The sequence below is a fragment of the Notechis scutatus genome, chromosome 10 (genome assembly GCF_049901735.1).
Source record: "Notechis scutatus isolate UNSWTSFEM ecotype Mainland chromosome 10, rNotScu1.2, whole genome shotgun sequence".
Classification (NCBI taxonomy): Eukaryota; Metazoa; Chordata; class Lepidosauria; order Squamata; family Elapidae; genus Notechis; species Notechis scutatus.
Window position 1 is genome coordinate 22,100,221 of NC_142018.1, and position 18,145 is coordinate 22,118,365.

Here is an 18,145-nt window from a genome sequence, read left to right on the forward strand (position 1 = left end):
TCAATCACGGCCCATTTGGCACCCAGCGGGTTTTCCCAAGGATTGCGGGGCCTGGCGGACGGCCACTCGCTGGGGTTCAATTGTGAAAAACAAAGAGCTCCTGCAGAACTGGGGTTTATTTCATGTTCTTCTTTTTTTTCCAGAAAGGTAGTTTCATAGGCAAGAAAGACCCAAAATTGAAAAACCGGAGGGTCAAAGCTGATTTCTGTGGTGGGTAATCCCCGGGTGCGGTTTTGCTCTTGTTCTGTTTTTTGGTGTGGGTGGTTTTCTTTTTTTGTGCTTTTCATAAGGTTCCGCTCCTCCTTTTTGCTCTGAGGGCTGGCAGCTCCCTTCTAATTTTGCCACCGAGATTTTAGAATGCAAGACTCCACCCGTCGCTCCTAAATTGTTGCAGATGGCAAAGTGGGAGGGAGCTAAAGAGAACCTCGGTGGGGTTTCCTGTAAAGCAGAAAAAGGCCCACCTGTTTCTCAGCAAGCTTTTTCGTAGCCGGGACCTCTGGCTGACCCCAGAAGAGTTCAAAAATTAAAAACTCTGTGCGGTGGTGGGATTTCTCCGGCACTCTCATCACCTCCAGATAGTCCAAAAACAGGTTCGTCTTGCCAGGTTTTCTCTAGATTTCAGCCCTAGCATTAATCTAGCTCAGGGCTCTCCAACCTTGGCAACTTTAAGACTTGTGGACTTCAATTCCCAGCATTCTGGGAGTTGAAGTCCACAAGTCTTTTTTTTTTTGTAAAATATTTATTTGGGTTTTCACAAAGCATAATACAAATAAAATATATTTTTGGAGAATAGCATGGTCCTGGGTTATTACTTTTCTATACAGACACAAACTCAATTTCATATTCATCTTTCTGTTCTATTCCATATCTTATTACTATTTTAACATTTTCTCTATAATTTTCCCTTCCCTTAGTTTTCTCAACCTTGCTTTTAATTATCTCATTCCTTTCTAAATTTTATATATATATATATATATATATATATATATATATATATATATATATATATATATATATATATATATATATATATATATATATATATAATCTTTTTCTAAGTTTCAATATCTTTCTAATCATTATATTTATACTTTTGTCTGTCCTGTTTCAATTTCATATTTTCTTTTCTCATTAAACAAAATTTTCCCCTGTAGTTACTGGTTGGAGTATGACACCATTATATCTTTTAATCTTTGTCCATTCAACTCTTATTTAAACTTCAATTTATGCCTTTACAATTATAGCATTCAATATAACATAACTTCCAGTTGAATTCTGCTTGGTACATTCTTAAAATACACAAGTCTTAAGTCTTAAGTCCACAAGTCTTAAAGTTGCCAAGATTAGAGACCCCTGACAAACAGATCTTCACAAGGTCCAAGATTCCTGCTATGTAGGGAATATGAGGTTTTCAGAATTCCCTGGCCTGGGGATCTTTTATTGAGAAATATTGTTGATGGTTTGGTTATTATTGTTATTATTATTGTTGTTATCATTATTATTATTATTATTATTATTATTATTATTATTATTATTATTATTATTATTATTATTATTATTATTATTATTTGGCTGTTTAAATCTGGTCGGGGTAAGATGGGATTGTAAGCGACTGACAATCAGTGGAGCTGTAAAGAAATAAATAGATAACTTAAAGGGTCTGGAAGAGGCTCCATCCTGGGTGCCTAAGGTCATATTTCTGGAGCAACTTTAAAACTGGTGGACTTCAACTCACCAAATTCTCCTTTGCTGGTGGGAGAATTCGGGTAGTTGAAGTCTACCGGTATTAAATTTGCCAAAAGCTTCAGAAACACTCTGGGGAATTTCATCATCAACAAATAATTGCACAATTTGTTTTTCTGAGCCGCCCAGAGTCACTGAGAGTGAGACGGTGGCCACACACATTTTCTTAACTAAATAAATAAAATATTATAGGATGTCCAGGCAACTGTGGCCTCCCTGGAGCCCCCTCCCCAGGACTTCACTCCACGGTTTCCAACTCAGACCACCAAAAGTATTCTAAAAATTGGGGGTGGGGATCAAAGGAAGCAATTCTGACCCTTTGGGGAGCTTGGTCACCCCCAGAGCTCCTGTCTGATACCCCGCTGAGCCGGTCCTATTTCCTCACACACGCCCCCCAGAGCAAAAAGTGCAAAAGGAAGAAGAGCAGAACTGAAAAACAGTCAACCAGACCAGATCTTTTCCATTTGAATAGGAAGATGTTGCAGAAAAGCCTCTGCTCTTTCTGTGCAAATCCAGCTGCAAGGACACAGCTGGCCAGGGGAGATGGGAAGGGCTTGGAGATCCTCTCCCCACCCCCCTGCAACAGAGCGATAAACTGTCCTTGTTTTGATCCTATCGCCCGATGACCTCAAACTGGGTGGTTTCCTCTGCACAACACTAAGCTCTGAATCCCAGTTTCGTAAGCAGCCGAGTCCTTGACTTTCAACGGTGCATATAACGTTGTTAGTTGCCCAGAGTTCCTGTGTGGGAAGATGGGGGGGCTAGTACATTTTTATAAACAGAACCAATCAATGTATTTAGCGACTGTGAACGGCTCCTGGGGTCTTACCTGTTCATGCAGGATTTCCGAGAGCTCTTTCACCATCTCCCTGAAGTTGGACTTCAGCTCCTCGTGATATTCAACTTGGTCTTCCTTGATCAGCCTTTCGTTGAACTCCAGGCCGATTCCGCAGGCTTGGATAAATTTCCTGGGGGAAGATAAATTGACCCCAGCATTGAGTCCCTCCTTGGATTTGGCGGGGTGGGGCGGTGGGGAGCGGGAAAGGAAGAGAAGACGTTTCAAACCGAAGCTTTTAAATTCAGGGTTGAAGAGCAGGATTTGGAAAGGCAAGCAGGACATTGTAGCTGGCCATCCATTTACAATCAGAAGTTGCCCTCGGAAATTGTGGGAGCACCATCACCGGAGACTTTCAAGAAGAGACGGGGCTGCCACCTGTCAGAAATGGTGTAGGGTCTCCTGCTTGGGCTGGGGGTTGGACTAGATGACCTACAAGGTCCCTTCTAACTCGGATTATCTGTGATCTGTTCTTGCAAACAGTTAAAACGGTTGCAAAACTGCCAGCTTTTTGGGGGGAATGGAAGAAAAGCGTCGATACGCCAGGAAAGACCCCCGTAAAGGTGGTAGGACTTCCTGAAATGGACCACTGTTCTCTTGGTCATCTCTCTGTCCCTTGGGGCAGGCAGAGCAGGGCTTGGAGAGAAGAGAGAGGGAAGCATCCCTGATTCCCAGGGAGGCTCTGAGGCTGAAAGGGGTGGAGATCCCGGCTGTCCCAACTCTTCGTTCAACTGCTTCCCTCTCACTGGTCCCCTCATTTAGAAAGAATTCGCATCCTTTTTTTGGCTATCAGTGACATTCCAGGCCCCAGTTGGTCTAATGCCTTACAGACTTGAGGCTGGGTGGACTTCAACTCCCAGGATTCTCCAGCTAGCCATGTTCATTTTCTGTCTCTAGAGTGGAGAGACTGCAGAGGGAGGGATTGCAAGAGAACAAGCAGGCATGCCACATCCAAAGGGCTGCGTCAGCGCCAGGGATTTCTGGGAGTCGGTCTACCCGTCTTCAAGCTGCCACGGTTGAGGAACACTGGCCTAGTGACAGGCTGGCAGTCCAAGGGTCTTGGGGAGGGGCCTCACAGGGTTCTTCGTAGCTGGGTGTGCGCACCTGGCGTGCTGACTGTCCACACTCTGTTTCCCTTTGACAAGCACCGTTCCGGGAAGAATGCACCTCTGTGTTTACCTAATTTGTTTGAGCAAAGAGCACAAGGGTGCCAGTTCAACTAGGCTGATAAGAAGCCAAGGAGAATGGGTTTGCTCAGCTGGACAACGTGGCTCTTCTTAAAACTTTCTCCTTTCAATTTTCCCTTCCCAATTTAAAAAAATTATGGGGGGCCCCAAAAAGAGACGGATTCTCTCTATCAATATATACCAGATTAAAAATTAAAATGTGTGCCTTTGTAGAATATTGTTCAAATAATCATATGAGATTAACATAACTAAAATATGTTTTTTTTTGGTGGTGGTGGTGGTAAGCTGGTATTTTTAACAAATAAAAAATAATAATGAGAAGAGTGATACAGTTTTGAAATCTGGCAAATCTCTTCAATATCCAGCAAATAATTTTGATTTTGTGGATCCCTGAGAGAATCTTGGGGAGATCCTTAAACGCTCTTGAAGCTATACTGAGCTGCAATGAAAGGAACCTTTGGCAACCTTTCAGTGGGTGCTAACAGGAAGTGACCATCCTTACCTGAGGAAGCGAACTGATTCTGGGGGCCGGGCTCAGAAGCAGCCTCCCCAAATCCAGCTGTAGGACAGATGACTTCTACCTGGACCTGATGGTCCCTGAGATAACCTAACCCAAGGGTCTTCAAACTTGGCAACTTTAAGACTGGTGAACTTCAACTCCCAGAATTCCTGAGCTAACATGACTGGAGGAAGAATTCTGGGAATTGAAGTCTACCAGTCTTAAAGTTGCCAAGTTTGAAGACCCTTGACCTAACCAGAGCCAGGAAGGACTTGACTGAAAGTCCAGTGTTTTGAACAGTACCCAGAAATTCAGGGGTCTCTGATGCAGCTGGTCCTACTTTTGGTCAGCGCCTGGTTGGGAAATCACCTGAGGTTCCATCACACAAGAAAGTCATAAGGCGCCCAAGTCCACGACACCAACCTGAACATGTCCTTGAGTTCAGCCACCTTCTTCGCGGGATATTTGTTGGAGTGCTTGTCGTCCAAGAAGGCTCGGGCGTAGGCCAGGGGGCCAGCATTGACCTAACACCATGTCCCCCGCAACAGAGGTACAGTGACAAAGAGATCAGCCAAACAGAGAAAGAGAAAGAGAAAGAGAGAGAGAGACAAATTAAGAAGATCTTGGAAGCTGGATCCCAGCACAACGCCCAGGTGCCTCTGCACTGCTGGTGATGCTTCAAGGAACCACATTGGTGGTCTTCAAAGCAACCATGTCCACACACACACAGACCCCTCTAGGAATCTGAGGAGCATCAGAGCTTAAAGATAAGCAACTGGGAGCAGAATGCTTAGTTTTGAAAGGCTACATCTAGCCTGTTTCAGGCCTGACCTTGTAATGGTAGGAATTGCTGCCCCTGATCTGAAGTAGCCAAGGAACTCTAGGGCTCAAAGGAGAGTTGGGGATCTTCATCTAACCCTTTTGCATTAAGCACATAAACACACAGGACAAACACTGACAGCCCAACAGATCCGCTCTGATTTCTGGAATACCTGGGGACGGATCCTAGGCCTTTCGGAGGAGTGAAAATTATACACTGGGCTTCTTGCCCCATGAAAATCAGAAAGGAAGTGGTTGCACCCCACGATTTATGGCTGTGTGAATCCTTTGTGGCTTATTCAGCAAACTGGGTTTCAACTGTTGGTAGTTTACAGTGGAAAGGCACTGGGAGCAGAACCAGAAGGAGCATTCCAGCTAAAAATTCCCCTCCCCATTTCCAGCCAGGAAAATATTGACTTCTGGGGCAGATGTGCCCAGCTGCTTACTTGCACCGAAACGGCGCCCTGAAGTTTCAACTGCAGCTGGATCATGTCCACATCTGGCGAAGCACAGAGCTGCTGCAACTCGGAGGTCTTCTCTCGGATTTCGTCCGTTGCCACGTCAATTGGTTTCAGGTTGACCTGCTGCTCGCAGCTGACGGTGATTCTTTTCTTAACATATGGGAAAGAGTTGCACGCTAGGAGAAAAGGGAGCAAGCCGCAGAAGAGCTGATCAAGAGAATGGTCTAAATGTCTCCTGCAAAACCCCACTCCTCTTTTGCTCCTCTTTTATTCCCTTTGGGAGGGGCCATTCACCCTTCACCTGTGGCTTTACTCCCAAGTTGACCCTTGTCCCTCATTTGTTCCCTTCTTCTGGCAGCTCTGTGCATGCACACACTGGGAACAGGCTCCAGCTGTTCTTCTTCCCCACTGATTTCCGACTCCGAAGGCAACTGATAATTATCGGACGCCCTGGCCCCATCTCTGCCTCTGACGCAGAGCCCTTGTCAGAGCCTTCCCCAGACTCCAGGACTGGCCCATGTTCCTCCCCAACCGCCTCATTGTCCGAATCTAGTGCCAGGGCAACAACAAGAATGAAGAGTTCCCCACCTACTAGCTCTAGCTCAAAATCAGTCTCTGCTTCTGAGAAAAAGGAAGCCCCCCTGAAGTTCTAATTGGCTTGTTCGCTCTAACTTACTCTCGTTTTGGCTTGGGGACGAAGGGGAAAAAAGCTGTCTCAACAGACCACAAATATCACAACAATGCAGACCTGGAAATTCAACGACTGCGCAGATTTTTCCACAGGGTACATAAAACGCCCATAGGAGATCTCAAGACTAGACAACTTTTTGAGCGATGGCTCTCTCTGAGCATGCAAGATCGATAAATCTCCTAATCTGGGAGAATCTCACTCTCCAAGCCTCGAGGAATTGTGTGAGGGCTTGCGGGCCCTTCACAAAAAGACTTGGGACTTGACCTAAGTCAGTCCAAATGGTCTGTAAGAAGGACCATTAGTGATTAGGGTGCCTCCTCCCACATGGGGGTCAGAATTGCTCGGGGTAAATCAAGACAGAGTTCTCATTAGAGTAGAAACGATCTGGCTCTAATTGTCCTCCTTTGGAGACATTATTTGAAGGCCCAGCTCTGTGGAACAGGCTTCAATGCTGGAAAAGGTGGAAGGAAAGAGAAGAGGGTGACCAGTATATGAAGATTGCAGTGGATACATCTGTCAGGGCTCCGGCAGTTACCCCCATTTAAATCACGGGTCTCTAGCCGAACTTCCAATACTTAAAGAAGATTTATTAGGAGTAAACATGTCCAGCACTGCCTGGGTGTAGCCAACTCTGAGGCACATCATTCATTGTCACCCTTGACCCTGGTTTCCCCCCACCCCGAGTGTATCATAATTCATATTCTCCAACGAGACACATCCGTAGCCAAGAGTCATCAATCATGTTCTCCAGTTAGAATTTTGTGCAGCAGAAACTTCAGTCACCTAGTTACTATCTTTGAAAACATTTATGGAATGTACTTTCAGTTTTGCAAGCTGCTGCACTGCTCCCCCTTCCCTTTCTGTTGGCAACTCTAAAAAGGCCAGAGAAATATTTTATGAGTTGATAACATCTTCATCTTCATCTACTTCCAATGGATCCATTGTTGGAAGTCCTGAAGGGACAGATTAGAGCCAGATCCTCCTGGAAGGAATCTCTGTAGGTGGACACTAAGAGTTGACAACAACTTGATGGTCTGCATTGAATTTGTAGATTTCTGGCTTTGGGAACACTGAGATGAAATAAGGACCACCTCCTCTGAAGAACAGATTGTCCTCTTCTAGATCTGAGTGTTTATCTCTCTTGAGATAAATTATTTATTTGTTGGCCTCCATGTCAATCAATGGCAGTTGGCCTTGGCTGTTGAGTTTCTGCAGTTGCAAATTCTGTTTTTGTATAACTAGAGGGAGTCTTTATTTTCCTTAAATCAGCCAAAGAATTTGTGAGATGCGCAATCAGACTCAGAGTTACTTAACGTAAAAAAACCCCTCCATACACACACACACACACACACACACACACACATGCACGCACACGCACACACACACACACACTCACTAGTGAGGATAGTCCGCCTCTTGCATTGCTCCTCCACGTTCCCGTGTTTCTTGCCAGACAAGGTGTACGGGGTCTCGAAGACAAATTGGCTGATGTTGTGGTTCCTTTCGAACCCCGTCTTCCTCTCCAAAAGCTCCTTCTCGTCAAAAAATGGCTTCAGGTAAGTCACCTGAATGTGAGCGTACTTGGCATCTAGATCTTTGGGGTTCACCTGGAGTAAGAAAATGGAAAGTTCTGAATGGAACCAAAAGAAGATCAACCCAGTTGGATATCCAGGGACCTCCAGCCAAGAGGCCAACATTTCAGGATCCCAAGCCTACGGTGGCCACTTGGGAACCTCTGGAGATGATGACAGCTGGAAGGAGGTTCTACACCATGTCCCTTCAGCAAGGAGGGGGAGTACAATGGGGCACCCCCAAAGTCCTCCCACTTGTCTCTTTGACTCAACAGCCAGCCCAAAGTTCAGCAACAGCTTCTCAGCAAAGTGGACCTTTCATGGATCACAGCAAGTCAAGTCCTCCTTCTCAGCCAACTGGTTTGGCCAGCAAATTTCTTAGACGAGACCAGCCAGATAGTCATTTCCCTTTGATCAGATCACGAATAAATTAGAGCTCAGAGGCCCTGGGTTGGAAGTGCCACCTGAAGCCATCTAGTCCAACCCCTTGCTCAGGACAGCAGCCCCAATTAAGCCTCCCAGGCCGATGGCGGCCCGGCTTCTCTTTGATGATAGGCAGCAAGGACACGGTCATGCGGTTCTACTGGGCCAGAATTGGAGCTTTGCTTTCCCATTACCTTGTTGGAATCCTGGATGATTTTGACATTCTCGGCTCCAAATTTCTCTCCGTAGAGTTTCAGCAGCCGGAAGGAAATCTCCGAGAGGCCAGTTAATTTGGGCTCCTTGTAGATGTACTCTTTCCCGTCTTCTTCCTCAAAGAAAGCCTGAAATGATTGGAGGAAGAGAAAGGAAGGGAAGGGAGGAGGAGGAGGAGGAGGGGGGGAAGGAAGGGAAGGGAAGGGAAAGGAGGAAGAGAAAGGAAGGGAAGGGAATGAAAGGAAAGGAAAGGAAGGGAGAAGGAGGAGGAGGAGGGGAAGGAAAGGAAGGGAAAGGAAAGGAAAGGAAAGGAGGAAGAGAAAGGAAGGGAAAGGGAAAGGAGGAGGAGGAGGAGGGGAAGGAAAGGAAGGGAAAGGAAAGGAGGAAGAGAAAGGAAGGGAAAGGGAAAGGAGGAGGAGGAGGGGAAGGAAAGGAGGAAGAGAAAGGAAGGGAATGAAATGAAAGGAAGGGAAGGGAAAGGAAAAGGAGGAGGAGGAAGAGAAAGGAAGGGAAGGGAATGAAATGAAAGGAAGGGAAGGGAAAGGAAAAGGAGGAGGAGGAGGGGAAGGAAAGGAAGGGAAAGGAAAGGAAAGGAGGAAGAGAAAGGAAGGGAAGGGAATGAAATGAAAGGAAGGAAGGGAAGGGAAAGGAAAAGGAGGAAGAGAAAGGAAGGGAAGGGAAAGGAAGAAGAGAAAGGAGGGAAGGGAAGGGAAGAAAACAAAAGGAAGGGAAGGGAGAAGGAGAAGGAAAGGATAAAGTAAATATAAAGGGAAGTAAAGTACAAGTAGTAATAATAGTAAATACAGGTCATATTTTAAGACCAACAAAACACAAGACAAGAACATCATAATTGTTGTCTCTCTTGCATGCTCAGTCTCAGAAGATGAGAAACAGCTGGGAAAGTAAGAGGCGCACAGAAATTGCCAGGAAGCTGAAGAATCGGAATGTCCTAACCTCAAGGGAAATGGATTTAAACTAAAGAATTACGTCTAGTCCAATGTGATTTCTAATTACGACACATGAATAATATCCAAGGAAGCTGAGAATGTGGAGTTTTGAGGCGGGAAAGATCAAAAGACCAAAACTGGACAACTTCTCTGGGAAAACCCCTCCTGGAGAGGCCCCAGAAGAAAGACCTCAGGCCAGTGTTTTTCAGGCCTGATGACCTGCTTAAGACTCGTGGACTTCCGCTCCCAGAATTCCCCACCCAGCAGGAATTCTGGGAGTTGAAGTCCACGTTTTTCCAAATTGCCACGTTTAGAAAACACGGCCTTAGGAAAGAGCCTCCAGCAAAGGAAACAGAGCCGATTGAGCCAGACATCCAAGACAGTTGCTCCAGAGAAAGGGTGACGCTAGAAGACAGAGGGGAGGACGGAGAAATTAGAGATGACCCCCCCCTCAAATGCCCTTGGAGGAGCAACAGACAAAGCGGCATCTGCATAAAAGTGGCATGGAGGTCAGAGGTGGGATTCAGCAGGTTCTGGCTAGTTCTGGAGAACCGGTACCGGCAATTTTGAATCATTCGGAGAATTGGCCAATCCCACCTCTGACTGGCCCCGCCAACCCCATCTAGTCTCCACCTCTCATTGAATCCCAGCTGATCGGCTGGGTCTCCTTTGGTTGCCTTGCACAGGAGAACGGAGCTGGAAAGCAGGCTAGTGGGGTGGGGAGGGAAGGGGGATTTAGCAGTATATCCTTCCCCTGCCACACCCATCAAGCCACGCCCACAGAACCGGTAGTAAAAAAATTTGAATCCCACCACTGATGGGGGTGGATGCCAACTGAAGCGAATTGAAGAAGAAACCGGGACACGTAGAACGGCTGCATTAAAGGCAAGACCGGATTGACTCTCCGTGTCCGTCACCCAAGCGATCCGTAGGCTCACCTGTCCATAGAACGCGACTCGGAAGTAGGTGCCCAGGAGCCTCCTCCTGCTCTGCATCACTTCCAGGATTTTACTGTATGCCCCGTGGAGCGTTCGGTACACCTGGGTCAGTTTCTGTAACGGGCAAGGGGGAATAACCGTGAGGGACAGGAGGAAGAGCGGAGAGCCGGAGGAAAGGAAGTTGAGCCTGGAGCAAAAGTGTCATCTGGCACGGATGAAGTTACCTAGTTTGGTCATGAAACGACTGCAAGAAAACGAGCAAGCTCAGAGAGCAGCAAGGAGACCTCATGTCAACCCTGAGTTGCAAATATTCACTTTTATTTGAACCTGCCTTCATTCTCGTGAAGATAAAAGGCCACGAGGCTGCACAGTTTTGTTATCGTAATCTTATAAAAGCAGGATTGGCACGTGTGACTTGGGTTTCCTACTCTGGTCTACCTTAAAAGGTGGACAGTTTCCAAAAGTAAAAAGAAGGCTGGAATGATTTGGGGGAGCTGGAGGCTAAGGGACAGGGATGGCGAACCTTTTTGTTGTGGTGTGCTGACAGCGCATGAGCGCCGGCACCCACAATGCAATGCACCCCACCCCCCCCCCGTGCATGCACATGCAACGCCCCCACCCTGCCCCTTTATCTGCACTGCACATGTGCGAGCCTCCCAGCTGATGTTTGGCCTGTTTGAGGCCTCTGGGAGGCTCGAAGGAAGCCCTGCAGCCTCGGGAGGCCGAAAAACAGGCCCGTCTCGGCACTTCCGGTATTTCCAGAAGGCCTGTTTTTCGATCTCCAAAGGCTGCAGAGGCTTCCCTCGAGCCTCAGAGGCCCCTCGAGCCTCCGGGAGGGCAAAAACAGCCTCAAAGGGGCCAAAAATCAGCCGGGAGGCATGCACATGCGCAGTGCAGGTAAGTTTGGCTGGGGCTTGCGTGCCCGCAAAAATGGTTCTGAGTGCCACCTGTGGCATGCACGCCATAGGTTCGCCATCACGGCTACAGGAGACCCTCTGCTGCTGCCCCCAAGCCCCCTTGCAGGCCTTCTTTGAGCCTGCTTTGGTGTCTCTGGATCTGGACTAACAACTTTTGCTTGCTGGCTAATTTGGTTTTGGCGCTTCCTCCCTGCAGGGCTCAGCAGGATCGCTGGCGCCTGTTTTTGATCGGCTACCTCAAACTCGCGCCGCTTCTCGTAGATGGGGATGATCATCTTGGCCACCTCGGCGATGACCTCGTATCGCTCGGCTTTCCACAAGCCATCGACACATTGCTCCAGCAGCTCCACCAGCACCTCCTGTGAGTTGCGTGAGGAAAAAAAAGGTGGGTCACGAGAGAGCCAGTTGAGTCTGGAAGTTGAGGCGCCAGGCTTGAGAGCGGAAGAGGCTGTTAAGTTCTGGGCCTGCCTTGGCCATGGAAGCCATCTGGGTGACACCAGGAGATTGGGAGTTCTAGTCCCAATTGTGGGTGCCAACTAAGGTGCAGAAGACTGCCCAAACAGATGAAGCGGCAATGTGAGAAGCAGTTGCAGGGGTTGGGAAGGAAGGAAGGAAGGAGATAGAGAAGGAAGCTGATAGAGGAAAAAGGAAGGAAAAGAAGGAAGGAAGGAAGGAAGGAAGGAAGGAAGGAAGGAAGGAAGGAAGGAAGGAAGGAGATAGAGAAGGAAGCTGATAGAGGAAAAAGGAAGGAAAAGAAGGAAAAGGAAGGAAGGAAAGGAAAGGAAAGGAAAGGAAAGGAAAGGAAGGAAGGAAGGAAGGAAGGAAGGAAGGAAGGAAGGAAGGAAGGAAGGAAGGAAGGCAAGGCAGTGGAGAAGCTCTCCTTCAGGATCTGCCAGAGTGTCTCTTGATGCCTTTATCTCCTCTTTGGACACCTGAAGAACCTTGGACCCACCTGGGCTGGGCTGCCCTGACAGGCCGACCCATGAGCTTGCCAAAGGAAAACTGGTTCAGCCGGTTCAGTCCTTTCACCACATTTGTTTACTTACTAAAATACTGGCTCAGGGCTTTCCCAGCTGCTCTACACAGCTTATCACAACGGGAAAATATTCAAGGAAGTCAGGCCTTTGCTTGAATAATGAGTCTGGGGAGATACAGAGGACCTCAAGCAAAAGCCAATTTTGAAAGAAAAAAAAAAAAGATATTTCCTCTCCCAAAGGAAAGGAAGAAGTAGCTTTCCATTTTCTGAGCCTCTCTCGGCCTGACATGGTTTGGTAAAATCCCAGCTCTCCAAGGGCCACGCTTCCGGCGTCTACTCTGGCCCTTACCTCAGTGTAATGAACATCCATCATCCCTGCATCTTCCTTCATCGCACCTTCCTCATCAATGTTGGGCGTGATTTTCCTGAAAGAGGAGCATCCGGTAGGGAATAACTCTACAGACAGGAGCCAAGAAAGAGAGAAGAACTTGGAGGTCAGTTGGGGGTTGAAACGGCCACACGCTTTCGTTTTTCATCCCTGACGGACTTTATGTCTGTCACACCACCTTATTCCTTGGGACAGAACCCACAGCAAGGTTGTTAACATTCCAAAACTGAGTTCTAGCCCTTATTAGGATGGAAAAAATACCACGTAAAATGAGAAGTAGGCATCTGCCTTAAGGTTCTGGAGACCAGGTTCTAACCCCACAAGCAGGAGGTACTTCCAGCGAAGGGCGGGCTGAGCTTGGGTTGAGCTTCCTTCACCTCTGGCATTTTGAATTTCAGCGAGTAAGTTCCCCTTTTGTGGGAACTGTGTAGCGTGCTTGTATTTTTGAGGTGGACAAGCCTTCCAACTCGAGAGGACAACCGGAGGCTTGGGCGAGTTTCTGCAGAAGCAGAAGCAGAAGAGGTGGAAGAGAGGAGGGAGGAGGAGAACCTGAGTGTATAACTCATCTCCATCTGCTTAACCTCCATGGAAATGATCTGCAGTTGATAGGCGGCCAGGTTGACACCCCACCTCCAGGTTCTCATTTTCTGAGGTGTTCAAGAATTCCCAGGCGAACGATGGGCGCCTCCAGGAACCTGGACTCCAGCACTATAGTTTGGTGCAATCAGATGTCAGCTTATCCAAAAGCTTGTAGGAAGGCAGGAAGGGAGGAAAATAAATGCATTAAAAAATGAAGGAGGATCAGAGGGTGAAAACCTGGGTTTCTCTGAACAAAAACTTTCCGCTGTCAGAGTTAAAACTGTCCTTGGAAGTCCATCTCAACACAGCACAGCAACCGACCACAAACCGCAGCTGGATTTTACTTCCTTTTTTTTCAGTTCAGCTCTATGACAAGTTGGGCCAGGTTCAGCTGATAACAACAAATTCCATTTCTTGGTGTTAAAAATAAATAGAAAATATATGAGCCATGTTCCCAAAACTGAGATCCCAAGCAAGCAACTGGAATAGCCAAATAAATCTTGGAGCACATTTTAGTGGTTTATCTCGTTTTCTTTCGGTCCGTAACCTGTGACACCCTCCCCCCCCCCCCCAAATACCAGAATTGTAACTCCCAGTATTCAAAATCCAGCCAGTGACCCTATGGACTGGGAATTCTGGATGTCGAAGAACGTCTGAAAAGCTATTGCCAAGGTAGTAAGACTGATGGTTTTCTTCTGGTCTCATGCGGCTCTCTACAGATAAATACATTGGTGCAGTTGAATTGTTTCCTACACACACCGCCCAAGTTCCTGCTTCCAAGCTACCCAACGAGTTTATTTGGGAGAGGGAAACATATCAAATCAACACAAAAATGCTAATCAGCAGAATCAGGAGGAACATGTCCAGGCCTCCCCTTCCCGGTTCGTCTGGGGGGAAATTTCTTGGAAGCCCTGCTGGGCAGGGCTGGTATTTCCTGATTTAGTATTTTTTAGTATTTATTTGATTTGTCAATTGCTTACAAGATACAGGTATAAGAATAAATATAGTTTTGAATAGATACTTATAAGAAAAATAAAAGAAACAATAGGACAGGGACGGTGGGCACGATTGGTGCGCTTATGCACGCCCCCTACAGGCCTTTTAGGAAAGGGGTGAGGTCAATAGTAGACAGTCTAAGGTTAAAGTTTTTGGGGTTTGGGGAAGAAACCACAGAGTCAGGTAGAGTATTCCAGACATTGACAACTCTGTTGCTGAAGTCGTATTTTCTGTAGTCAAGTTTGATGCGGTTAACCTTGAGTTTGTATCTATTGTGTGCTCTTGTGTTGTTATGGTTGAAGCTGAAGTATTCATTTGCAGGTAGGACATTGCAATGTATGATTTTATATACTATATTTAGATCGGACCGGAGGCGGCGTAGTTCTAGGTTTTCTAGGTCTAGAGTTTCAAGTCTGGTGGCATAAGGTATTCTGTAGAGGAGTGGAGAACTCTTCTTGTGAAATATTTCTGGACATTTTTCAATTGTGTTAATATCAGATACATGATATGGGTTCCAGACTGATGAGCTGTATTCAAGTATAGGTCTAGCAAATGTTTTGTATGCTCTAGTTAGTAGTGTGATATTACCAGAGAAAAAGCTACGTAGGATTAGACTCTTAACGCCTTTTTGGCTATGTAGTTACAGTGGGCTCTAGCACTTAGATCATTTGAGATGAGAACTCCAAGGTCCTTGGCAAAGTTTGGATCCTCAACAAGGTCTTGACTATTTAGCTTGTATTTTATTTTCTGATTTTTTTTCTGCCAATATGTAAGACAGAGCATTTTTTGGAGGGTAGTAGAGGGGGAAAAACACAGCCCACTTCTATGGAGATGGCTGATTTAAAGTGCTTGCTGGTTTTGCATTTTGTCATCAAAAAGGGGTGAATCACAGCCCATTTCTCCCTCTCAAGAAAAGATTAATGACTTTGGAGCTAGCAGGCAGATTGTTTCAATGGAGGCGAAGGAATGCACGAGATTTCTTTTTATTGGTTACTTCCTGTTGAAGAACCTTTTGCAAGCAGACTTTGACTCAGCAGAGACAAACAGAACAATTCACAGGGAGACAACAGGAAACTTTTTGCTTTTCCTTGATGAATGATAGCCTTGGCTTGGCTTTTGTGGTCAAGGTGAAGCTTCTACCAGGTTTTCCATGCACAAGGAGGCTCTCACCATTTCTTTAATGATCGTTGAAGTTACAACAACACTGAACAAAATGGACTTAGGACTGCTTGTCATATCCGTCACTGTAGCAACGTCCCTCTCAGCTTTGGAAGCCCTAGTAGCACCAGAAGCTTCTACGCTACCACATTCCTGAGCCTGGGAAGACGGGAGGGGGGAATTGCACGGAGCGTATGTGCTTAGACATAATAGCATTCTTCTTCTCAATCAAGGTCATGTTGTTTCTGCACCTGGGTGAGGGGACATTTCAAATTGGGGCGGATGGTGATTGGGGCATGTGAGGGAATGAGGGGTGCAGGGGGTGGATTTGTAATTTTTTACTTATTGGAGGGAAACCCGGAACTTTCAGATTCAGGATTTCCCAGATGTGCCAGTGTATCTACTCTAATAAAAGGGAACTTTGAGAAGATGTCAGACTCGGAGTTATTGATTGGAGTTGAATTTTCTGGAACGTTGACAGCCGCATGGTCACATGGTCAAAATTCGGATGCTTGACAACTGGCATGTACTTATGACGGTTTCATTGACTTGGGGGAAGGGGGGTCACGCAATCCCCTTTTGGGGAAACCGGATTCACTTAATAATTGTGTTACTCGCTTCACGATTGCGGTGATTGGCTAAGAAACTCTGGCAGGGAAGGTTACAAAATGGGGGCAAAAACTCACGGAAGCGCGGCCTTGTTGAAATGTTGGCCTCAATAGCAGCTGTAAGTCAAGGACTAACCGTACCTCAGTGAGGTGCTTGGATCAAGGGTGACAATGTCTCAGAGCCGGCTATCTGTCAGGATTCTGGCAGTGACCCCCAATTAAATCACGAGTCTCAAGCCAAACTTCCAAAACTTAAAGAAGATTTATTAGGAGTAAACATGCCGGCACTGCCTGGATGCAGCCGACTCTGAGACACATCATTCATTGTCACCTTTGACCCTGGTTCCCCCCACCCCCAGGGTGTATCGTAATTCATATCCTCCAATGGGACACACCTCCATATCCTAAAGTCATCAATCATGCTCTCCAGTTAGAATTTTGCATGGCAGAAACTTCAGTCACCTAGAAACTAACTTGGAAAACATTTATGGGATGCACTTTCAGTTTTGCAAGCTGTCGCACTGCTGCCCCCTCCCTTTCTTTTGGCAACTCTAAAAAGACCATAGAAATATTTTTATGAGTTGACATTTGGTCTCCCAAGGGTGCCTGAAGCACAGAAAGAAACTAACTTTGGTTAGCTCCCAAACCGAGGGTTGCAGCACCAGCCCACCACGGCACCCTCTCTGCTTCCGGGAGCGAAAACGAGACATTTCCCATCAGGGAAGCTTTGCAGAACAGGGAGGAAGGCTTCCAAAATGAGTTCCCTGCCCCCCCCACCCCCCCCCCCCCGCCCCCATCTCCCACACGTGAAACACTCACTTTTTCTGTGAAGAAACTCTGCCACTAAGGCTGCAACGTGAACGTAGCACATGGCCGCCTGTGAAACAAGAGCAAAGGTGAGGCAAGGCAGGCGAGGCTTCCTGGAAGTGGTCAAAGGGCTGGGCATTGGCCAAGGTCATTACCTCTGAGAAATCCCCATTCTTGACGTGGATCTTGGCCATGCTGTCCAGCCAGGTCTTCCGCAGCTCCGGAGTGCTGGCGTAAGACTTGGCCAAGCTGAAGTGCAGGTCCACCAACATTTCAGGGTCCTTCTCGTGTTCTTTCATCTGTGCAGTGGCCATTAGCACCGTGCGGATCCTCTTCGTCAGATCCTTGACTTCGGAAGGGAACGCAGTTGCCTGTCATAGAAGAGAACGTCCCTTTGAAGGCCTTAGGAGGAGGAGACCCTTCAAGGCCCTTTTCTCCCGTCTCCTTTCTCCCGTCTGTTCGTCTAGCAGTTGAACCAGAGAGGAGGGACAACTGGGGAAGAGGAAGCCCAGTTGGGTTGGGGTGGGCTTTTCTCCTTTCCCCCATGGGACCGTTTGACACATCGACTATCACATCCTAAAGACCATCCTGGACAATTCTAAAAGATGCTGGCCAAGCCAGAAAGCCCATAAAAATACAGAAGAGAGGGAGGAAGGCCGCAAGGGCAGACTCTTTGGTGGCAATCCGGTTGGAAGCCACCTCTGAAGTGCTGGCTGTGGTTGCTAGAGCTCCACAGAAGATAGTTCTGACCCAAGCCCTTTTCCAACAAATCAAACACAATCCAAAGGGAACAGAAACCTTTTAATGCTTCTGCAAAATCATCAGCTGTGATAAGCACAAGCCTTGCCAAACTGGGCGAGACTTGACAAAAGATAACAGACAAGAAATAATTTGCAATACAAGAATCTTTAAATACAAACTCAGGATACTGGAATGTCCACGAGGCTGGAGTCTCAAAACGTCTTTGCCTTCTGCAAAGAACGTTCGTTTCACAGCTGGCTTTTATCTTCTTGAAGGAGGGTCCATTATCTTGCAGCCTTACTCTTGAGTCTCCCATGCTGTTGTAGCTGCTCTTTCCTACGAGCAGCCCTGCGCATATGCGCACTTGGAACAGGCTCCTCGGGAACCTCCTCATTGCTGCTGCCAGCCCCCAATCTCTGAAGGCAGCAGTCCACTCCCTAATGGTCCTGGCCCCTCATCTGAGTCCTTGCTCTCTTCAGCTGTCTGCACCTGCTGCCAGCTAACCACAACAAAGATGCTATCAAATGGTAACTTCTAATGCTGCCCAAGGAGAAAACCATTAAATACGGGACTGAGAAGTCACCATGGTAAACGAAAACAACACATTTCTGATTCCAGGAGATCCCTGAAGACACAGACTTGTGGGAC

The 18,145-nt window shown here is 47.0% G+C and overlaps 1 protein-coding gene across 5 annotated transcripts in view; it reads right to left on the reverse strand.

The window, feature by feature from the left end:
- DOCK11 (dedicator of cytokinesis 11) overlaps positions 1–18,145 on the reverse strand; it is a 57,539-nt gene that overhangs the window by 1,484 nt on the left and 37,910 nt on the right. For 3 of the 5 annotated variants that reach the window (XM_087972253.1, XM_087972255.1, XM_087972254.1), the window contains exons 43-52: positions 16,912–17,127; positions 16,769–16,826; positions 12,570–12,676; positions 11,481–11,603; positions 10,328–10,441; positions 8,424–8,570; positions 7,632–7,842; positions 5,530–5,720; positions 4,688–4,788; positions 2,573–2,711 (exon numbers count right to left, since the gene is read on the reverse strand). In XM_087972253.1, the coding sequence (XP_087828379.1) occupies positions 2,573–2,711; positions 4,688–4,788; positions 5,530–5,720; positions 7,632–7,842; positions 8,424–8,570; positions 10,328–10,441; positions 11,481–11,603; positions 12,570–12,676; positions 16,769–16,826; positions 16,912–17,127 (1,407 nt within the window). Of the gene's footprint in view, positions 1–2,572; positions 2,712–4,687; positions 4,789–5,529; positions 5,721–7,430; positions 7,562–7,595; positions 7,843–8,423; positions 8,571–10,327; positions 10,442–11,480; positions 11,604–12,569; positions 12,677–13,243; positions 13,356–16,768; positions 16,827–16,911; positions 17,128–18,145 lie in introns of those variants that run through there. The other 2 variants (XM_087972256.1, XM_087972257.1) reach the window with 2 other exon arrangements.